This window comes from Phalacrocorax carbo, chromosome 19 (assembly GCF_963921805.1).
Source record: "Phalacrocorax carbo chromosome 19, bPhaCar2.1, whole genome shotgun sequence".
In the NCBI taxonomy this organism is placed as follows: Eukaryota; Metazoa; Chordata; class Aves; order Suliformes; family Phalacrocoracidae; genus Phalacrocorax; species Phalacrocorax carbo.
In genome coordinates this window covers 5,816,082-5,838,786 of record NC_087531.1, presented here as the reverse complement: position 1 = coordinate 5,838,786, position 22,705 = coordinate 5,816,082, and the positions used below count along the sequence as shown (strand labels likewise).

General features: G+C 54.8%; 1 protein-coding gene across 2 annotated transcripts; it reads right to left on the bottom strand.

Annotated features, from left to right (window-relative positions):
* Positions 1-684: 684 nt before the first annotated feature.
* On the bottom strand, positions 685-21,008 carry ZBTB7A (zinc finger and BTB domain containing 7A). Of its 2 annotated transcripts, XM_064469652.1 has the most exons (3): positions 20,889-21,008; positions 4,956-6,130; positions 685-1,152 (listed from the first exon to the last, which is right to left on the bottom strand). In XM_064469652.1, exons 2-3 carry the CDS (start codon positions 6,113-6,115, stop codon positions 699-701), a joined length of 1,614 nt encoding a protein of 537 aa, XP_064325722.1. In that variant the 5' UTR covers positions 6,116-6,130; positions 20,889-21,008; the 3' UTR covers positions 685-698. The 2 variants fall into 2 exon arrangements, with proteins under 2 accessions (XP_064325722.1, XP_064325720.1); XM_064469650.1 differs by lacking the exon at positions 20,889-21,008.
* Between the last annotated feature and the right edge of the window lie 1,697 nt (positions 21,009-22,705).

The window sequence follows — 22,705 nt, the reverse complement described above, 5'->3', positions numbered from 1 at the left end:
CAACAACCCTGCAAAATCCTGGTCATCCACTCATGTTTAGGCAATTTTCAGCAATTTTCTACACCAAGCCACTGCTGTCTGCTCCCCTCGCTGGCAAATTCAGCTTCGTGCTAGGGCTGGTGTGAAGGACCCGCACCCCCTACCCCAAACACCCGACCCCAATCTCCCTGGAAGGAGCCGTCTCCGCCCCAGGACGCAGCAACGGCTGAGCATCTCACACTGCTGGAGCGTTAACTTCCCCAAAATTGGAGGGGGGAAGGCTGGCCCCGCTCACTGGCCCTCTAAGGCACCATGTACCGCCCGCCCTGAAAGAGCCCTTCCACTCCTACCACTTTTTTTTTTTTTTTTCCCTATTTTTGCCTTTTTTTTTTTCTTAAATAGATCTCTCTCTGAAATAGGTGGTGTGTTTTTTTTTTTAACGTGTGTTTGGACACAAAATAAAGCTTTGGATTTACATGGAAGCTCTTTTCCATGTGACAGAGCCTCTTTCCATCTCCACCCCGTGCTTCCTAGCACCTGCCTTTCCATGAAAAGGTCCTTGGCTACTGAGGGATCCTCGGGGGAGCCCTGCTTACGATGGGAAGATTGGAAACAATTTTTTTTTTTGCTTTTTTTTAAAAAAGGGAGAGAAACATCTTTAAAGCGAAAAATCGGAGGAAAAGTACTAACTAGATTTTGTGACACTTTGTTTTTTTGGTTTAGGAGAGTCCTTGCGTGTTACCCTCAGACGACCCTCCTGCTATATTCAATCCTGATGTTTCATTATTTGAATTATCCTCAAAGTGCTGCTGCTCCTGGCCGTTCCTCTGCAGGGTATCCTCTGATTCTTGACTCTCCCCTCCGGCTTGAAAACTTCCATCTTCAGGGTTCCCCGTAGGGGTGGTAGGCAGACCCCCAGCATCTCTCACCCGGGGTTTACGGCCCCTCTTGGATGGAATACCGTTGCATCCATCTTTTTTAAGGTGCCTGTGCAAGTGGTCAGAGCGGACGAAAGTCTTGAAGCAGCTGTCGCACTGGTAGGGCCGCAGGCCGGTGTGGACACGCATGTGGTTCTTCAAGTCGTAGTTGTGAGCGAAAGCAGCGCCGCATTGCTGGCACAAGTACGGCTTTTCCCCTGTGTGTTTCCTCATATGAACCTTCAGCTTGTCCTGCCTGCGGGGGAGAGAAAGGACAGGGAGGGGGGGCACATCAGCCTGCGGGTCTGCCTTCATCCCTCCAACCCAGTGTGGGCTGAGCAGCGGTACAGGGCTGAGCATCACCCAGTACAGGCTCAGCATCGGTACAGAGCTCAGCATCACCCAGTACAGGGCTGAGTATTGCCTGGTACAGGGTCAAGCACTAGTATGAGGCAGAGTATTGCCCAGTAGGGGGCTGAGCATCACCCAGTACAGGGCTGAGCATCAGTATGGAGCCAAGCATCACCCAGTATGGGGCTGAACACAGAATCATAGAATCACAGAATGATTTGGGTTGGAAGGGACCTTTAGAGGCCATCTAGTCCAGTCCCCTTGCAGTGAGCAGGGACATCTTCCACTAGATCAAGTTGCTCAGAGCCCCGTTCAGCCTGACCTGTAATGTTCCCAGGGATGGGGCATCGACCACCTCTCTGGGCAACCTGGGCCAGAGTTTCACCACTCTCATAGTAAAAAAGTTTTTCCTTATATCCAGTCTAAATCTCCCCTCCTTTAGTTTAAAACCATTCCCCCTTGTCCTGGCACAACAGGCCTTGCTAAAGAGGCTGCCCCCATCCTTCCTACAGTCCCCCTTTAAGTACTGGAAGGCTGCAATAAGGTCTCCCTGCAGCCTTCTCTTCCCCAGGCTGAACCACCCCAACTCTCTCAGCCTGTCCTTGTAGAAGAGGTGCTCCAGCCCTCGGGTCACCCAGTATGGGACCAAGTATCGCCCAGTACAGGGCTGAGCACTGGTGTGGGGCTGAGTATTGGTACAGGGTCGAGCATAGCCCAGTATGGGGCCAAGCACTGCCCGGCGCGGGGTCAGCTGGCCCCTGGCAGGGCCCGTGCTGCCGCAGCCGCTGCTTGCCGGAGCTAGGGGAGGGCAGTTGCAGCAGCCAGGCCAGGGGCCAACGAGGCCACATGAGCCACAGTGTCTCACTTCTTCCTGGAGGGAAAAAAAAGATCAGACACGAAGCATGTGGTGGGGCAGCCCAGACAGTGAGGAGAACCGTCCCTGCCCGGGCAGAGGGCAAGGGAACCGCTCACCTCTCGCCAAGCGGGTCCAGCCCCATCCCTCTCTACTCTCCTGTATGGAAAAGGCAAGCCCCAGCTCCACATGCCCCAGCACAGACACCCTGTCTTCACCCATGGGGGGAAATTCTGGCAGCACGAGGCACCAAAAAGTCCTAAACCTTAAGGGAAGGATCAAAACACAAAGGATGTGTTCTCCCCCGGTATTAACACAGCTCCCCAAGTGGCTGGGAAGGCAGGTCTTGCTTAAAGTGGTACAGAGTAGCACATCAAAACACCTTTTTTTAAAAAGGAATCTTTATAATTTATAAAATTTTATAAATATTTATATTTTGCAAGAATCACTCTGCCTTCCTTTCAGAAGATTAGAGCACCATAGCCACTCCTTCCCCTGCGAATGCAGAGGAACCAGGAAACACAAGTGAGCAAAAATCAGCATAAACCAAAGGGCTCTGGTCCCCACCCAGCAAGGGGGTGGCAGGGAAACACCCCATGTGAAACAGTCCCGGCTCATCCTCCTGCCTTTACCCCAAAATCTCCTTCAAGAGCGGGGACTGCTTCTCTCCGAGCAGGCTCCCTGTGCCCAGTCCACCCCAGCCCGCTGCGATACACAGCCTTTTTAATGGCACAGGGAAGAGATTTGTTTTCAAGCAATGCACTGTCACCTGATGGGATGGGGAAGAAGAGCAGGGTGAAGGAATGCAAAAGAAAAATAAAATCATGGGGGAAATACGGATGATGGAGTGGTCGGTCAGGTTCGCACCCATTTTTACATTGGAAGCCTCTGAGATAAGGCTTTGAGCACAGACCAGGTGCTGGGGGAGAAGCAGCAAAAAGCAACTCCTTGATACCGCTGCCAAAAGCAACCCAGAGCAGATGAGACCCAGGCCGGTAGCTTGAATTTATTATGCTCTGCCATATCCCAGGGCAGGTTGTGCTGGGGGGACGAGGCTGACACATCCCCAGGGAAGCAGCTGCGGGCAGAGGGAGCTGGAAACCAGCTGCGATTTTGGGCAGCAGCCTCAAGGGAGATTCTCTATGGCCAGTGTGAACACTGTGCATCAGAGCAGGAGCAGCAGCTGGACGCTGTGGGGTGAGACACGAGATGGAGCCCAGGGCTGGTGGGCAGCGAGGCCAGTAGCAGGTCCCTGTCCGGACTTCTCTGGGATGTATTTTGGCTGGAAAATAGCATGGCCCTGGCATATTATGAAACAGCCTTGTTTATAGGGGCTGGGATAAGGACAGAGTTTCTACCCTGTTCTCTGCAGTGCCCAGCCCTCCCGGGAGCCCACAGGGACAGGTCCCCATCCAAAACCCACAGGAGGAGGGTGAGACTGAAAAGCGATGAGGTGGCACTGCCTCACCGACCTCCTCCTCCCCCAAAAAACCATCGTGCCTCCCCTCACCTCTACCCCAGTGTCAATGGCTGCCAGCGACCCCATGGCATTTCCGCATCCTTGGGCTCCCAGCCTCACGAGGACCTTGGACCGCTGGGGTGCGGCAGCTGGATTTGCACAGGGGTGTGTGCGCAGGGGCCCCCTGGCACATGTGGGGCAGATCTGGCATGGGGCAGGGAGGCACAGCCTTGCAGGGCCCAGTCACGCAGGGCTGGGTGCTGGGGGAGTGGCGGAGGGCTGGCATCCTGCCCCCACCATTATCTGCATTCCTCAGCTATCCAACATGGGGCTGGGTGCGGCCCCAGCCACGGGGGGGGGGGGACACACACACATGACACGACACAGGACGGGATGACGGACAGGACGGCAGTGCCGTGGGGCAGGACATGGCCTCCTGTCCATGGCCCAGCACCATCAGCTTCACCTGCCACATCCACAGGCTGCCCACAGCAGGGAGAAGCCCCATGGACCCCCCCACCATGGAAGAGGCTCCCGGGAAGCAAAGCAGTCAGCACTCGCCAAGCTGGGAGTATTTCAGCAGGCAGGGCAGGCAGTCTGGCTCCTCTGCCAGGCAGCCCACACAGTCCCTCGGCAGGGCCAGGGGGGACTGGGGTGGGATCCCCGCCCCAGCTCGGCCATCACAACCACAGAGACCAAAGAGAGGAGGCAGCTCTGGGACGCGTGGACTTGAGTGAACCGGAGGAATCCAAACAATATCCCCTTTCTTCGGCATTCCCGTGGCAGAGGGAAGGAGCGGAGGAACCCTGATTAGAAATAGCGCCAAGTCAAACACCCCCAGGGAGCTGAACCGAGGCACCAGGGTTTGCGTGTTGTTCGTGGCGGCCATCGCTCAGCCAGCCACAGTTCACCAAGGGAGGACATGAGCCATGCAGGGTTCAGCCTCTTCCCAACCCAACTACCAGCCACCGGCACTTCAGTCACCCACTGGAGCCATTTCTAAATGACTCTCCGGCTCTCGCCTCAACCCCGGGCTCCTTGGCCACAGTGGAAATACCAAGGGCTGCAGCTCTGTTTCATCAACCACGTTATTTGGCCTCCACAGAAGCCCAGGTCTGGCTAAGTTTCCAGCAGAGCTCAGCAATTCAGGACACCAGGATGGTGTGGCACTGGCTATCGAGACAGACCCCTTGAGATCTCTCAAGGGTCAGACACCCAAATTGCTCATTTCTCTGGAAAACTCTGGCCTTCATATTCAACTTGCCTGTTAAGATGGAAATCAGTTGAGCAGGTGAGATAAAATTGCACAAGACCAGCCCTGCAACAGCCCCCGGGGAAAGCTAAGAGCTGGTTTTGTGTGACAGTCCCCCTCCTCCAGCATCCGCCTGCTTCTTACCTGGTGAATCGGACTTTGCAGATGTCGCACTCGTAGGGCTTCTCCCCGGTGTGGGTGCGGATGTGGCGTGGCAGCTTGCCAGCCCCCTGGATCACCTTCTCGCAGATGGGGCACTTTTGGAATGCTTTTGCCCTGATCTTCTTCTCCACTTTCTGGGACCAGGACGGATAGACATCGCCCTCGTTTGAACTGCCGAAGTATTTCAAGTAATAATCCATGACCCCATCGTCATCCTTTCGGTCATCGTCCTCGAGCTGTCTCCCCACGGAATTGATCACTTGCTGCAGCACCCTCGCATCATCCTCTGCCTCCGCTCCAGGAGGAACGAAGCTCGGGGAGTTGCTGGCTTCCTGCTGGTCCAGAGGCCCCCCTGGGATCCCCTCCTCTTCTCCCGGTGTGGGTAGGCCACGGCCGCTGTAATGTCCATTCTGAGAAGGTGAAAACAAGGAGCCAGGAGCCACCTCCTCCTCCTCTCTGTCCAGCCACATGGCTGGGTTGCTGTCAGGATCACAGTCATTCACCTTTGGTCTTTCGTTTAGGGGGGCTTGCGAGTAGAATTCTATGCCATTGCAGTCTGGCTCCTCCTCCTCCTCTTGGCCTCGGAACTTCAGTCTCTGAAGGTCTCTCAACTCTGGGTTGGTCCATGGAAAGCTGCCTTGGTGGCCATTGACGGGGTTGCTCTGGAAGAACTCCAGGTACTCTTTTGCTCTGAGATGGTTCCTTTGATCAATTTGATCTACTGTATCCATCTGGTCATTTTTGGCCAGAATCTTCCTGTCCAGGAGATCCGTGCAAACATCCCTTACTGCTGGGATCTCCAGCAGAGTGGCGGCATTGAGGATGTCATTGACATTTGAAGTGCTGACAGTAAGGGTCGCAGTATAAGCGAACTCCAGCAGAGCCGACAAGGCATCTGCACTCACAAAGTCTATCTCATACACGTTTTGCTGGTCCACCACTAACCCTGAGGTGAAGAGCTTCTTGAAGTACTGGCTGCAGGCTGCCAGGACGGAGCGGTGGGTGGGGAACTCCTGGCCTTCCACCAAGATGACCACGTCGCACAACAGCCCGTTGTTTCTCTGCTCATTCAGACTGCTGAGGATGTCGGTGCTGTGATCGGGGAATGGGATCCCTATGGGGCCGTCCACACCACCCGCCATCTTCGATGCAAAAGGCTACGAGAGAAGGAGGAAAGCGAAATGAGTCACAGGGGCCTTGGCTGCTCGGAGGCATCGGTGTCACACGGGCAAACGACGCAGAGCTGCCCGTTGTCAGGTACCTGCCCGCCGATGCCAGTATGCTCTGCAGCAAGCGCTAGCTATCCGCTTGTGTGCCCCTCTGCACCTCTCCACATCACCGTCGAGTCCACTGTCCTGCCTGGCATTTAAGACATGCCTCCATCAGGAGGCGAGGACGGACCTGTGCTTACCTTCACTCTGGGAAGGAGGAGGAGAAACACAGCCCAGGTGCTCTCAGAGTCTGGAAGAATAGCTGAATTAGCATGATCTGGGCCAGAGCTAGCAAGCCTTGGCAAGGACTGGGGTTAATACAGCCAGACAGCATCTGGTCTGAGCTGGCAGGCATGCCTAGCATTGGGCTAGAGCGGCTTGAGCCTCACCAGCAGACCCCAGTCCACCTCTGGGACTATTTCCCAATCCCACCACTCTTACTGGAAAGGTCCCCTGCCCACTCAGCCTCGCTCTGCCCAGCCAAACTCCTGATACAATCACATAATCGCTGGGAAAATCATCCCCATCACTCATCCCTGGGCTCCCAGGGTATGCAGACACGCTCAGGGAGATGCAGGCAAGGTGCTAGCAGCAAGCACCCTTTGGAAAGGGCACAGCAGCAAGCTTGGCGCTCGAGGGCACCACTGTGCAGGAACAGGGGAGTACCAACCACCCCAGCCTGCTGCTAAGGGCATTTTACAAAGAACTGAGCTTAAACACTTAAACCCAAGGCACCCGCTGCACCTTCCCCAGGAATGGGAACCTCTGCGGTGGCCAGAGAGGAAAGGAGACTGGTGTCACAAAGTGCCGGCATCAGACATGGCACCAGCCCCCCACGTCTCAGAAAGGCTTCAGCAGAAGCAGCAGTTCTTTCCAATACCGAGGGTTTGTTTGGAAAAAAGATAAATAAATAACTCAGTCACTCCTGATGCGCTAGCACGGCAGAAACGGATCCACTTGACTTTAAATACATCCTCTCCTCAAAGGCTGAAAAAGCCAGAGCAAACCGAGCAGCCCGGTGCTGGCTCGCCTCTGTTCAGAAGGGATCTCCCTTTGCTGGGAGAGGTGCACCAAGGCCAAACGCAGGCAAGAGCGAAACCTGCCCAGCTTCACCGTGCTGCCTGCCCTGAGCGAGCCCCTTAACTTCCCCCAGGCCCAGCCTTCTCACGTCAAAACTGAGAATAATGTTTCCCTCCTCTTCATCTCAAGCAGCAAACCCCTCTACTTGCAGCAGAAATGCCATCTGCCTATAAATCAGTATATTTGCCCCCCTCACCCCAAGCCCCGGGTCTTTAAGAGCTAACACAACCAGCACTACATCCACACACAGATAATTTGGTTCATAAAAATACCTTGGCACAAGCATAAGTATCAAAGTCCCCAAGTTTACAGATAGGGAAACTGAGGCACAGCGTAAAGCGGCCGGCCCCAGGCGACGGGGCGGGTGGGGGTGGGGGGATGGATGAGTCAGGAGCACGTCCAGAACAGAAGTAATTATACAGGAAGCAACTCCCAGCACCACGTTAGAGCATGGGGATCTAGCAACCAGGTTGCAAAACAACACTCGCTTCCCGACACTCACGCACCCCCCCACACCCCTGTTCCAGGCTTGCTAGCAGACTTCTCAGTAGTTCTTCATATTTTCTTATTTTTTAAAATAAAACTTCATTAATCTAAGGGGGAAAAAAAGGGAATTTCTGCACTTCCTTCTTTTATACAAAGAAAACTCAGAAGAAGGTGGTTCCGAGTCTGTGAAACACCCATCTGAAGCAAACCCCTCAATATTAAACAACAATAATGCATAAACCAGCCTCAAGCTCATCACGCAAACATGACGGGGGGATCAGGGTGGGAGGGAAGAACCAGCAGAGCTTGGCTGGATGCACAGGGCAGCCGGTGCAAGCCCTGCCACAAAGACCAAGCACCGAAGCAAGGTGGCTTCCCAAGATGCCCAGAGCAAGGGCACCAACTCCAGAGCTGCTTCCTGGGCTCCTGCAGCAGCAGGATTTGAACAGGGTTTTTGTTTTGTTTTTTTTTAAAGGAGAGGTCCTCGGTGGGGAGGAAAAGGTTGTTTGATGGCTGAGTGAAGCCTGGGGACCATGAAAGCCAGCACTGCCCTGAATTCAGACACCAGCTTCATCTGTGACCTTGGGCAAGGTCACCACATCTCTGCATCTGCAGGGGGTCCAAGGGACCCCCCCCACCCCGGCCTCCCAAGCAGCTGAGCTACAGCAGGGGAGGCCTCTGCTGCCTCAGCATTGCTTGCCCCATTCCCACCAGGGCAGCCCCAGAGCTCCCCAAAACCCCCTCGACCTGAGGCACCATGGCACACCACTCCCCAGAAAAGGGGGTCTGACACCTCTGCCCACTCCCCAACACCTCCTGGCCCTGAAAATGACATTAGAGCCTTCCTCCCCCTCCACTTTCCCCTCTAGATTAGATGCTTTACAAAGCTTCACCACCACCACCAAAGAGAATTTGAGCTGCGTGAAACATTTTGAAGCTCCAGGCGATAGTCTTCTGGGCAGCCAAGCTTCATCACCCACACAACCGGGCTTTGTCAGCTGCAGTGCCCAGCTCTGGGGACCGAGGGGGCCTGGGGGAACAAGTCAGGCCATGCAGGCAAGGTCACCCCCCCAGTCAGGGAGCTGGGACAATCAGCCGGACAGCGTGGGAACGGCTGCAGGGTCATGAGACTGCCGAGGGCTGGCATGAAAAGTTGTACAACTTTGCAACTCATTCTCCTCGCACAACATGCCCTTTGTGTCCCTCATCTGCAGTGGCCGAGAACGTCGAGGGGCAAACGGGCTGCCCCCAAGCCCCCCCAGGAATGGCCATGACCAGAGACCACCAGGCTCCTCCTCCGAGCGCTGTGGCCCAGCCCTTAAAAATTGTACCCTGTTCCCTTTTCAGAGGGCTGAACAGCCAGAGTATTAAAGCCTGCACAGAGTGGAGTGGCTCAGGGGATTAGTAACAAGAGATGGAGCCTTCCACCTTTACAGGTTCAAAAAAAGAACCCCACCAGGAGCAGGCACGGGGCACAACACCATGTTGGAGGGCTGGATGAAATCCACTTGGAAAGGAGCTCCTGACATCCAGGTGACAAGTGACAAAAGCCGCTGGCACGACCGCTGGCTAGTCCCCTCCTTGGCAAGAATAAGGTCTGAATGGGCCACCAAGGGGGAGATTCAACTACTGACCTAAATTTCCCAGGCAGCTCTTTTCTCTCTCCACACCCCCCGACCGCCAAAAAGGCATTATACACTTCTTGTCCCAGACTGCGCGTGTCTGCAGGGTTGCAAAGATGCCACATTTCACCCCAAAGTGGCTGCATTTGAGAAGTTAGGAAATCACCCTCACTTATAACTCGTAGCAGCTGAGGGGCTCCGTCAACTTAAAATACGGTCCATCTGAAAGACAGTTTGCAACAATACCAGAGCTCTCAAATTTATTTACAAACCTTATTTACAAACCTGGCGTAAGACGACACACATCCCTAACTGCTCAGCTAACTCTGCTCTCGTCGGTGCCGAGCCCTCGCTGCATTTCCAAAGGATCAATGCAACCAAGCTTCGTCTATCCCTGGCTCCCCAGGTTGGCCCAACACAAACACAGCCTGATTCAAGCGGGGGGGGAAGTCTTTTTTTTTGTGCAAGAAGTGCTGCTGAACACGCATGCGAGCAAGGGAAGCTCCCCACCTCCCCGAGACCCTGCTCACGGCAATCTCAGCTGTTCCACATCCAACTGGTTTCACAGCAAGGACAACTGCAGTTTGATGCTGCTCCTCAGCACTAAAAGGTTATTTTCTTAAGCTCAAGTTATCAACTCGCTCCTTTCAGACCTACCCAACGAACTGCAAAAGAGCTGAACAGAGCGTTAACTGAAACCCCTGAGCTTGCACTTTACTCACCTCAAGTCCAGCGGGACATCACCCTATCGCTTTCCTACAGGAGTTCTGGAATTTGACATTTACATTCAAATGAGATGACAACATTAAGATGGGATCACAACCAAAAGTGCTGACAAAACACTGCCTAATTACCAGTTTTCCACATAACCTCAGTGGGGTTTTGTTGGGGTGGTTTTTCCTCTCTCCCCCCCCCTTGACTTCTTTGCATTGCTTTAAAATTTAGCTGGGCAAAGAGAGGAACCTGAGCAGCTTAGAAGGGCTCTGAAATATGCAGGTGTCGGGTGGAAGAGCTAAGTCACAGCTGGTTAGCCAGTAGCAGCAAATGTTTTCAACATGCTCTTCATCCGGAAGAGATCCCAAATCGCTTTACAAAGGCAGGGCTCTCCCCTCCCGCAGAGGTGCCACCCACTCCAGCAGCACAGATGAGAAGCTTGAGCAACACTAAGCACCCGCTCCGGGCAGAAAGGGAAAATTATCAGCACCTTTTCCACCAAGCACGAGGCAAAATGGCTTTAGGGCACTTCTACAATCCACAGTGCAAGGTTTCCTGGGAACAACTGCGTTCTGGGCTACGGCATGTGGTTATTTGGCCTCTTGCAGCTCAAGGTACCCAAGGAATGGTGATCACAAGTTGCTATGACCAATTTCTTGGAGGAAACGCACATATGACAGTATCAGGGCAGACTTTGTGGCAGCGCTGCTGCGTGCTAGAAAAGAATTATTAAAATAATGTTGCTATATATAAAAAAAAGCCCCAAGTCAGTGGTTTTCTGCCCAAGGACCAAAAATTATTTTAGCCCTCACCACCAACTGGACAAATGGGCATTTTTCCCTATAAACAGCTCATCCCTTGTCTCTTCACTTTATATTTCAGAAGCGATCATCCCAGTTCCCCCCTTCCTTCTTCCAGCTGCATGGACACATCTGCAAGCCTGGATCCCTTGAGATAAAACACAGCTCTCTGGCCATTTGGACCATGAGCCATCATCTCTGCTGACACCAAGCTCTGCAACATCCCACGGACAAGCCCAAGCAGGTCTCCCTCTGCCCAGGATCCACCCTAAACTATGCAGAGGCCTCGAGAAACACACCTAGCACGCAGCAGCATAAAGCCAAAAAGGTGGGAAGATGGTAGGCAGGAGGAAATGAAGGAGGGTGTTTTGCCTGCTTGGGAGAAGTCACTATTTCAACCACTCTATGGTGCCATTAAAATTCAACTGCTCTCTAAAAGGAATGCGCTGTTGGCAGTTTAGTGCCAAACTATCTGAATTATGTGGACCTGCAAAACAGATACATGTTCTTGAGAGGAAGACTCTGCACATCAACAGAAGCAAACTGCATTGTTTAAAAAAAAAAAAAAAGAAAATAAAAACAATGCTGCCTTTTTTTAAAATCTAAATCGTCACCATTTCGATAATGCAACGGGAAGAAAGCTTTTGTGTTTAGCAGGTAATTTGAGTCATCAACAGCAAAAAGAGTGAATTCAAGCTCTCTCGTATCTTGACATCACATCTAGGGTAAAACACCAGAGGACACACATGGCATGACCAAGATCATGCAGCTATTGAAGTGAATAGATCAGAGCAGAACGAGCATCCTGCAAATATCTGTGGCCTCTTTGTGGACAATATGGCTCTGTTTTCCGCAAGCAGGCATCCCCTCCAGCCCCCTGTGAATCCCCGTCTGAAGGCACCGGCTCTGGGAAGCATCTTATTACCCAACGCCTCTGCCACAGCTCTCAGTGCAGGGTCTCTGTTATCGCAGCTCTAATTGCTGGATTCACGCCATGAAGATTCATCTAAGGAATGAGACTGACCACATCATGAGGATTCAGTCAGCTCCCAGACAGGCACTGGGCTCCTGATCACACAACCAGATCAAACTACCCCTCCACTGGTTCCTGAGAGCAGGGTGGTTGTTTTGTTCTGATCCTCCCCAAGACCAGAGCTTTCTGAGCATCCTGCTTCAATGTCTCAAATTTAACATGAAGTGGAAAAACAACCGAGATGCTCTGACAATATCCGACAAGGTAGCCCAAGCTCCTCGGTTGCAGCAACCACCCTTCATTTCAGTCCAACTCGATGAACTCGCACCACTATCAGGTACGCAAAACAGCTGGGGCCTCCCTTGCCGCTGCCAGGTCTGACCTGCCAGGGAGGTTTGCCTCTCCCTACTGTCTAGAAATAAATGCCTGGGCAGTGTAGGAAGCTCCAGCACAGAGTCAACCCTCATTCTAGGACTGTTTCTTACCAAGTAGCTGCCCAAGGTAAAAGAAAATCTACCCCAAAACCTGCAAATACATCAACTGCTGATCCTTCAGCACAGATCAACACCACATCCCTCGTCTTAGAGGGGCCAAAGCACTTTACAAGCCATATATCGACAGGGGAGAAACACCTAATACACCACAGAAACAACAACCTCTGGGGCAGAACTCAACGATTTAGCAGCAGAGATGTTCAGGCAGGAAAGGAGAATCCCACATCCTGCTACTGCTGCTAAGGGAACTCTGGTAGGAAGAATATCTGGTAATTGCTCCCACTGAAGTTTGGACGGAGGGCTGGAATTGAACGTCCCTCGCACCCTCAACGAGCATCATGGGAACTTTAATGACCACAAGTAACAAAGAACCTTGATTTTCCTTCGTGTTAAAAAAAAATAATAACCACCCCTTCCCAGAGCAGAGCACCTCAGAGGTAGGAGCGGTGCCAAGAGCTGGCTTTGCCGTGGTGCTCTCCTCTCCTGGGGCTGGCCAAAAGGGGCAGATCTGCCAAGCCGGTGGAGCAAGGACAACCCTCCTCCCCCAGACACCAGCCAGCCATTTCCTTGCTCAGGAACAGCTGCATCCTGTGCTCATTCAGAGGAGCCTGTGTAGGTCTGATATATTTGGCAGAGCATCTAAATCAGGCTGGAAGAGCTGCATTGAAGAATTCGGATGAAGAAGTCCCAAGCCCACATTACACCAGCGTTTCAGCTCGGATATCGAATCGAGCTACAAAGGGACGACCACCAAGCCTCTCATCAAGGTGACACATGGCCTAGCAGCTCCTGGATGGACAGGTTTTGGGGGTAATTCAGCAATCTCCCTGCTACCTCAGGCAAACCATGGCAGCCGATTGAAGGTATCCCTAAGAGACCAATCTAAATTTTACACCTCAACCCATTTATAATCTCTTCAGTATTCAAAACTGCCCCCCTCCCAGCCCTCACTGCTGTGTCAGCAGTGGGAAGAAGCGACCACTCGTGCCACGCCAGAACCAGAGCAAGAGCAACTGGAACCAGGCTCCCAAATCCTGCCGGCAGCAGCAGGTTGCAAAGCAAGTGGCAGAAGAGACGGTGCGACCAGGACAGAGTAGGGAGATAACAACTAACCAGGTGGAGCTGGTCTCCATGGTGCTGGTAATGAGACACTGGAGGACTGGGATTCCTCATCACGCTAGAGGAAATCATTAGGGACACTGCTACAGAGCACACCAGGACGAAAAGGCCTTGGTGCTCTTCCTTTTCCAAAACTGCTTAAATTCAAGTGCTTCTTGCATGTTGCTCCAGAAGAGAAAGGACATGCCAGATGCAACTTTCTTCTAGTTGCATGGACAGCGAAAGGACAAGTGCCACCGAGGAAAGGGCTCACAACTACTGGCTTTGACACCAAGTCCAGGACCTGCCCGAGCAACTGACCCTTCAGCAATCCCACCCATTTCCTTCCTTGCCTTCCCCATCCAGGCTCCGTATTTTGATCCAAACCCTGACCTCTAAGCACAACTGCAACATGGAGAGCATTCCTACTGCTGACCAGGAGAATTAAACCAAAACCAGCAAAGGGAAAGTCACCTGTGGCAGCGCACAGGGCCCACTCCTGACATGTCCTGAGTGCTTGGGCACAGGGGGAAGCACTCTGCATCCGCCAGGACAAGGACTATCTTTCACATAAACCTAATGGCCTTCACTGCACAGCAGAGACAGCGCTGTGCTATCTCTAAAGCAGCTGGTAGCTCACTTCCACAATTAAGGAAACAGAAAGGGGATGACCAAGCATCACGCTCTGTGACGCCGCACATCCCTGCCGACATCTGTAACTGGGAAGGTATTTCCTTCCAGGGCACAGCACAGCCTCGCACAGCGCACGGGGAAGTTTGGTTTCTGTTGCAGCATCAACTACTGGCAAAAACCAGAAGCCAGCCTAGACCCCGACAGACGGCAGCGGTCCGCTCCCGCCTGCCACGTCACATGGCGAAGCACCGTGACCCGGCCTCCACCAGACCTGTTATGGCACATCCAAAAGAGGCGGCAACAGCACAGCGCAGAGCCTCCACAACCTGCCGCCCCTCCAAAACCGTCCTGTGCCAGATCACCACGTGGCCCTTTTCACCACTGACAGCAACAACCAGGACATACTAAAACTTCTCTTATGTTGCAAGGTTAGCTTGAACTGGTTACTCCACCCAGACCTCCTTGCCAATTTTCTCCTTTGTCATCAGAGACTGTATTTAATCCAGCAGGAATGTGCCTTGGTAGCCCATGTAGTCACAGACCCAAGGCCCGTGCATGTCCCTTGAACTTGTGTGAGTGCAGGGGTTTATTTTTGTGCCAGAAGCCCCCCATCACCGGAACCATTGCTCTGCCTCAGGGTTTCTCAACACGATGGTCCCAATTCCATCACACGAGGTCTTTGTGCATGAATTTCTCCACACTGAGAAGAAATGAGCCACCATCCGCCAAGGAGGCCGAGAGGTACCCAGCAACCCTCACATCCTGCTGCAAAACCCACCTTCGCTCCAACAAGGCTGCAGAGGAATTGCTCCCAGGCCTCCCTCCTCTCCTCAACCGAGCCACTGCAGCCTACACACGCAGCCCTCAGCCTGCTGAAAATGTCCAAGCTTGGTTTACAGGGCCAGGAAGGCCGGCCACCTTTGCGTTAATGGAAGCTGCTTGTTTTGCTGCTGAAACAAACACTTCAAAAGCCAAGCCTAAGTGTGCCCACACGCCTGTTGCCACAGCCCTCTGACGGGTTTTCTCCCACATAGCTCCGCTATTGCTGAAGAACAACAGAGCAGCTCCCTGCAAAACCACAGCAGGGTTTTCGGGAGATCCTGCAGAACACTGAGCCCTTGCTATTCAGCCCCTAGTTCTCCTAAATACTTCAGAAAGCCTCAGAAGTTACATCCAAGGGGGGGGGGGGGGCGGGGGGGGGCAGGACACCAAACAAAAAACCCCAAACAACCACAACCAACCAAACACAAAACCTGAAACTCCATGTGTTTCAATCCTGGCTAAAGGACCAGCTCTTGCCTAGAAGCACAATGTCTACAGAAGGGGAAGGCTGCTTTTTCAACTCGAAAGCCCCGGAAGCAGAAATAAGCTGCCAATATTTTAAAAAGGCAACATTCGGCCCCTTCGCCAAAGGGAGCGACCAAAGAAACAAAGCTGCCGCCAGCTTTGACCCACCACTCAGCAAAGCGCGAGGGCTGAACAGGGGCTGCGGGGCCACTGGCACATCCCAGCTGCTCAAGGCTGGATGAAAACAAGAGCTTTTGCGAGTCGCATTTTTTTACACCTCCTCCCCTTCAGAGACCAGGCATGACCACAGACCAGCAAGAGGCTAAATCCCACACTCCCCACTCCAGCTAACATCCCCCTAAGTCACCACCGGCATATTCCCTGAGAAAGGCCGACAGCACCTGCCCCCTTCACACCCTGTTCCCCCTCCCCTGTCACAGCTTCTCTCAGTCTCCTAAACCAAGAGAACTGTAAAAACTGGTCAAATCCCAAATCTCCCCCCATTCCCACAGCCACCCCCAGCGCCCGTCTGTTTCCTGACCTGCTCCCCACAAGTCCAGCTCTTCCAGCCCAGCTCCCTCTGAGCCCCAAAACCAACCCATCCCTCTCCCACCCTGCAGCCATGTCACAGGTTCCCCTTCGCAGCCACCACGTCCTCCCCCTCTGACAAGCCTGACGTTTCCTGCCCCGCTCCCCTGCCTTCAGCATTCGATGTCGGAGGTCTAGCGTTAATCGAATTGCCTCAAATGGCACCTCGAAGACTGGTTGCCTTTTTCACACCAGGAAAGGTGGGGAGAAAAAAAAAAAAAAAAGATGATGATTGGAGTTTACTGACAAAGCAGAGCATACTGGGCAGGACAGTCCCTCATCTAATTCCTAGTTTGTGGATAAACAGACAGCTCGTCTTGCCGTTCTTGACTCCACGCGACGTGCAAAAGCGAATCCTGAGAGCAAGCATGCCACGCGCTTCATCCCCAGCAATGCTGTCCTTCCTCTTTTCCTTCCTCCTCAGCACACGACCAGGCAGCATGGGGACGAGGGGAGGGAATGCTGAACAGGTACCGCATGTACTCTGCCTGTTGGGGCAAGAGGCTCCGAGTAACTAGAGAGCAGCAACCTGTAGCTACAAGCCTACCTTCAACGCCTGCCCAGCTCTGCGCTGGGTAGGCACTCAAGCAAACAAACAAAAAAAAAAAACCTAAAAAAAACAACAACAACAACAACAAGAAATCTACTTACTGGTTTCCAGTTTGTCGGTGGGAAATAAGTAGGTGCATGAACCAGGAAGGAAAGAGGGAGCACAACTGCCGTTTAACAGCAGGCAAGAGGGAGTTAAAATGCAGCGCTGGGACGCTTGGGAGCATCCTCTGCTGTGAAAAAAAAAAAAGCAAGGCAGCAGTCCTTCCCGCAGCAGGGAGAGGATCTCACGCAGTTTCAGATGGGCATTACAGAACTGCAGGGGTGGAAAACAGGAGGAAAACAGTCCCAAAGGTGCTAACCCTTCACAGGCAGAGAAACCACCCAGCAACCACCAGCACCACATGTTTCTGACCCAGCCCCTGCACCCCCAGCTTCGAAGGGATCAGCAAAAAGTATTTGAGACAGCAAGGTTGTCGTCAGGGAGATCACACTCCTAACAGTCCAGCTGTAGGCATTTTTTAAGGGGTCGTTGAAGCAACTGCGTTGGAAAGCCGGTGATTGCCAGGGGATCTGCGGCTCATCGCACCGACGTGGCCTTGGCTCCCACCTGCAGCCATGGGGCAGCTCACACCAGTTTCCAGTTTCTCACACCTTGTCACATTCAGAAAGGACGCCGATCCCTATAGTTTCCTTCCACCTGCAGCCCGGGGCTGCTGCCCAAGATCTCACAGGAAGATTTACAAGTCCCTCAGACAGCCGGGTCTCTGCCAGGGGAAGGAGCTCCACCGCAATCAGAGGCACAGAACGACTTTCGTTCCATTTCCACCGTGGAAGTTGTGTCTGGACTCTGCTATGGGAGCCAGCAATGAAACTGGGGAGGCAGAGAAACTGAAACTATGTGCAGAGGGAAGACGATATAGCCAGGGAGCTGGGCGAGAAACAATTGTCCCTGGATACTTGCAGAGGATCCCGACACTTGTCTGACTTCGTTTACTCCCGCGCTAACATCCTCCAGGAGCTCCTCCGGGACTGGCGGGATGCTCCAGGCACAGGTATCGGGAGGGACACATGGCTCACACCAATCGGGAGGCAGCACCGAACACAAACGTGCACCAGTTTGGATCAAAGGGTCATGGGATTGGGTACAAATGCTTCTCCTCATCCTAGAGACTGACTGTCTTTCTCCCTTTCCCCAAGTTTTGCTCGTCAAAAGGCTTTTAATTACAGATTGAAACCAGTCTCTTCAAATTTGAGGTTAAGGCTGGTTGAGAGCATAGTTAAGAGCAACTGGTTATTGCTTTGACTGTGCGAGATAGCAAGTAGGATTCTAACTGTTTGCCACAGAAGTCTTCTCTTTCAATAAACGCAGCATCCCAAGACTGGGAAAAAAACCTCAAGTGTCAGTTTTAATCAAGATTAAACCACCGTTCTCAAGCATTTAGGCTCCATCTCAAATGTAGACCAGGAATTCTACAGGCCCTCCCAAAGTTTGGGCTGGACACCTGCAGGGGACTTGATCCCCCAGAGTTAAAACCCAGCGCCCAGACAGCACTTTTATCCACCAAAGGAGGTCTCAAGTAAGACAGGCAGCACAACTAAACCATTGCAGCACCTTGACAGAAGCATAAATTTCTTTCCTGATTCGCGTCCCATGCCGACATCCAGGTTCTCACGCCAGGAAAACAACTGTAATTTTCAGTTTTATTTAAAAGTCACAAAACACAAAGCAAACCCACCATATTCACCGTGCCAAATTAATTCCACCCAGCCGTGCCTGGCCCAGCACCTCTACAAAGCAAAGCTCCTTATTAAGCCCACAATACAGCTAAAGATCGTCACCAGACCCGCTACCACAGATGCATATATGAGCAAAAAAAAAAATTTTAAAAAAAAAAGGCATAAGAAGAGTTGCAGATCAGCAGAAAATGAAGAACTACTACTTTCATTCACCACCAAATTTATTAAGAGCTCATGCCTTGCAAAACCATCCCCTGAGTTACTAACGCAATTAGTGCTTGGTGGAAAAATCCCACCATCTCACCCATGTTTGGGTTGTGCCTCCTCATTCCCTCTTTCACCAGAACAAGCCCAAACAGGGGCCAGAATGAATATTAAACAAGAACGGCTCCTCTCTAATAAACTGCTCATTTTCTCTCTTTTTTTTTTTTTTAATAAAAAGTTGTTTAAATACAATATCTCCAGCAAACCCTCAGAATTAAGGCAGCCTGTCTCTTCCTGATCTGCCCCCAGAAGTGCCCACATACTGCAATTTCCAACCAGGGCCAGCAGAAACAGTCAGAAATAAAACATTTCCTTAAAAAAAAAAAACAAACAAACAAACAAAAAAAAACCAACACTTTTTAAAATGACGGGATGACCTTTTAGCTCCACTGCTCACAACTCCAACCGTCATCAGGTTGTAAATTCTTCCAGACAGAGACCACCTCTCCCCATGTCTATAAAGTACTTACATAATAAGTTATAGTTTCGATAGCCAAAACAATTAACAGCATGGGGAACGTGGCTGATCTTGAACTCGGACCAGCAGCAAACTCTTACCAAGAGTCCTTGAGCCGAGAGAAACTTTTGCTGCCCAGCCTCCTACTGCCCTGCAAGTAAGAGGGTCTCAGGGCAGCTGGCTGAGAACATGGCAGAGCTACATGAGGTATGAGTGGTCACATCGGTTGCCGGTGCATGACAGGAACTCTTGTTTTCAACGTACAAAGGCCAGGATTTAAAAGTTTTGGTATGAGGAAGCCCCAGGTGCCAGGAGTCACGCTCCGGACGCGGGTCTGAGGGCTTTTCCCACACTACTGAAACAACGCAAGCAACAAAGCCCTCTCCCCAGGCAGCACCCAGCTCTCCTCCAGCTTCAGATGACGGTCACCACAGCTATCTGCCTGTGACTTTGTCTCCTGCCATCAGCCTCACAAACACAGCATTCCCAGGGAAGGTGGCAGTAACCTTCAGCTCTACCTCAGGAGCTCAGCACAGGAGCTTTGGGTACCCCAAGGCACCCCGATTCCCGACCCACTGCCTCAAACTCAAGAGCCTTGAGACGGGGGACGCTGAAGACAAGGAAGCATCACAAACCTGGCCGAGCGGAGAGGCCTCCCCTTTGCTGTCACCAAGGGATGTCACCCCTCACACCAACCTCCGCGGCAGAGAGGCTTTACCCCACTCGGCTCCCCCGGGACAGCCCTCCTCTCCGCAGGGCCCAGCCGGCGGCTTTCAGGGCCCCACAACCACCGAGGCGGAGGGGGGTGGTGGTGGTGGGATTATCGCTGCCAACCGCCGGCTGCCCGACCTCCCTCTCCCCGCTCTGCGCAGGGGGTGAGTGCGGAGCCGGCAGGGGGAGATAAGGAAGCGGTGGGTGGGTGAACGGAGAGGGGGATAAAAAACACCCCCAAAAAAAGAAGGCAAGGAGAGGCGGCGGGCCTGGCTGGCGCCCCTCAGGCCGGCTCCCCACGGTGACGACCTTGGGGTGCTCGAGGACAGGAGGGGTGGCCGCGGCGGGGGAATAGAAGCAGGGAGGGAAGGAGGGAGCGGCCCGGCGCCCCCGCACGGGTCGACCCCGCCGCGGCCGGGCTGGCAGGACGCACGCCCTGGGGGACCCCACCCAGCAGCCGGCCCCCAGCGTCCCCCGTGCCTCCCCCCCCCGCCTTTCCCCGGCCCGGGCCGCCCCCCGCGGCAGGGCCCACAGGGAGCCTTGGCCGGGCGCCACGACCCCACCCCTTCCCCCGGGCGGGCCGCCGCCAATGGAGGCCGGGCGGGGGAGGGGGCGACCGAGGCGAGGTCCCGGCCCCACGGCCGCCGCCCGGGCCTCCACCCCTACCCGCCCCGCTGCAGTGCGGTGTGGGCCGGGGTCGGGGTCGCGGGCCCGCCCGAGGGGAGGCAGCGCAGGCCGCGCCGCGCCTGTCCTCGGCCACGCCGCCCGCCATTGGACCCGAGAGGCGACGGGCGGGAACGCGGGGCGGAGGGGCGCGCCCCGATTGGCCCCGCCCGCTGCCCATCAACACACCTCCCACTCGCCGAGCTGGCGAGGAACGACGGGAAACGTAGTCCGCGGGTCGCCTCGCACCTGCGGGGCTGCGCGGGCGCGGGACTACAGCTCCCAGGAGCCCCCGCGCCGCACAACCCACCCCCCCGGGCCCTTCCCCCCCTCCGCGACTCCCCCAGCACGGCCCGGCCAAGTACAACGTATGCAGGCCGGGTGGGTGGGGGTGGGGGGAGTTGCCCCGCACCCCCCCCGCCCCCGCCCCCGCCGCTGCCCTGGGGGGGGTGGGGTGGGGTGTCGGGCCTCTGATCTCCCCCTCCCCCCAGGGCCCGACCCCCGCCCGCCGCACCCCCCTACCCCGCACCCCCTCTCCCCCGTACCGGGCGGGGGCCAAGCGGTCCGAGCGAGCGGAGCGGGCCGCGCCGTACCGTGCAGGCGGGCGGAACAGGCTCTGGCCGCCCCGCGGGAACTGCTCGCCGAGGCCCGTATGCGGCTCCTTCCTGCTCCGGCCGGGGCCGCCCCGCTCTTAAAGGGGCCGCGCGCCGCCGCCCCCCCGCGCCAGCCGCCTCGGGGCGCAGCCTCCCAGCCGGGGCGCCCCCCCGCGCGCGGCTTCGCGCAGGGGCATGGGGCCCCTTTAAGAGCCCCCACAGCCCCCTCACCCACCCCACCCCCCCCAGCGTGGGCCGCTCCCTGCAACACCCGCGTCACCCCGCGTGTCTCCCTGCCCCCCCAGGGCACCCCCCAGGGCACCTCCCCACGACTCCCAACCCACCAGTATCACCCCTCCGCCCAAGCCCACCGGGCACCTCGCTGCACCCTCAGCCCCACCCATCACCCCGCGTCACCCCAGATCCCCCTGCGTGTCACCCCTCATCCTGCCCCCCTCCCCGTGTCCCTCAGGGTCCCCCCACTGTCCCACGTGTCCCCCCCACGCTGGGAAAGGGACACAAAGCCAAGGTCAGGGGTGGGCCAGGAGCTAGCCTGGTAGGGACAAGGGACAGGACAAAGCCATCAGAGCCACCACGCCCAGGCCTGCCCCGGGGGGAAGCAGGTGGGGAACACACACAACATCATCACCCCCTACCCATGACCAGAGCACCAGGTCTCATCTAGATACCCACCATTCCACTCCAGAGTGAACGGCTCCTTAAGTCCTGTTTCCTGCAGGTTGCCAGGCTCACCTGCATGGAACTGCAGCTGCCATGGGGCACGGAGCCCCAGCAGGAGTTTTAAGGAAGATTTTGAATTAATAATAATTTTTTTTTAAATTAATTAAAGGAAAAGAAAGACAGGAAAGAAAAGGCTTTGATCAAAAGACCTGGGGCCTCCCTCCAGCCCCTACAGGCTGGCCCCCCTGGGATTTCCCCATTTCACCCCTTTTTTTCCTTAAATAACCCTAGCTCAGCTCATCACAGGGGCACCAAGGGCTCAACCCACATCATTCACCCTGCAACCCCCCCCACCCCTGGCCGGGGGTAAGCCCTGGGGGGGGCGCCCAGAGAATTGGGGGGGGGGGGGGGGTTTGTATCATTAACTCCATTCTGCAGGTGGGGAAACTGAGGCAGGATGGGAAAACCTGGCTGTAAGTGGAGATTGAGGGGACCCCAGGCCCCAACACCACGTGTGGGGCAGGGGGAGGCAGGGTGGGGTGTGGGGGGCCAGGCTCTACCATGCACCAGCAGCTGCACACTCACAGGATGCTTTTGCTTTCCCCCACCACAGCCAGGGGCACGCCCAGAGCCACCCCCCACCCAAAGATGAAGCTCCAGCGTGGCCCCCCAGCCCCCCAAAACACTCCCCATGCAGGGGCTACCCCAAAACCGCCTGCAACACAGATGTGGAGAGCACCCACATATATCTGGGTGGGCAGGACCCCAACTACCCCCATCCTGTCACACAGACGAAACAGGGCTGGGGGTGCCCCTTCCTCCAGCCCCAGCTGGACCCCCCCATCCTCCCTGCCCCCCCCAACCCCCCCCATGCCACAGGGGCCGTGCTCACACCCAGCCCAGGGACCCCCACCAAGATTCCCAAACATCACTGAAATCTGCCCCAGCTCCCACAGGTGGAACATGCTTACCCAGTCTCTGCAGGACAGCCCAGACCCCCTGGGGGGACCCCAAAGCACCACGAGAAACCAGGAGACACACCCACACCCCACACCCCCCCAAAGTGCCACCCCATAGTTTCGCATCAG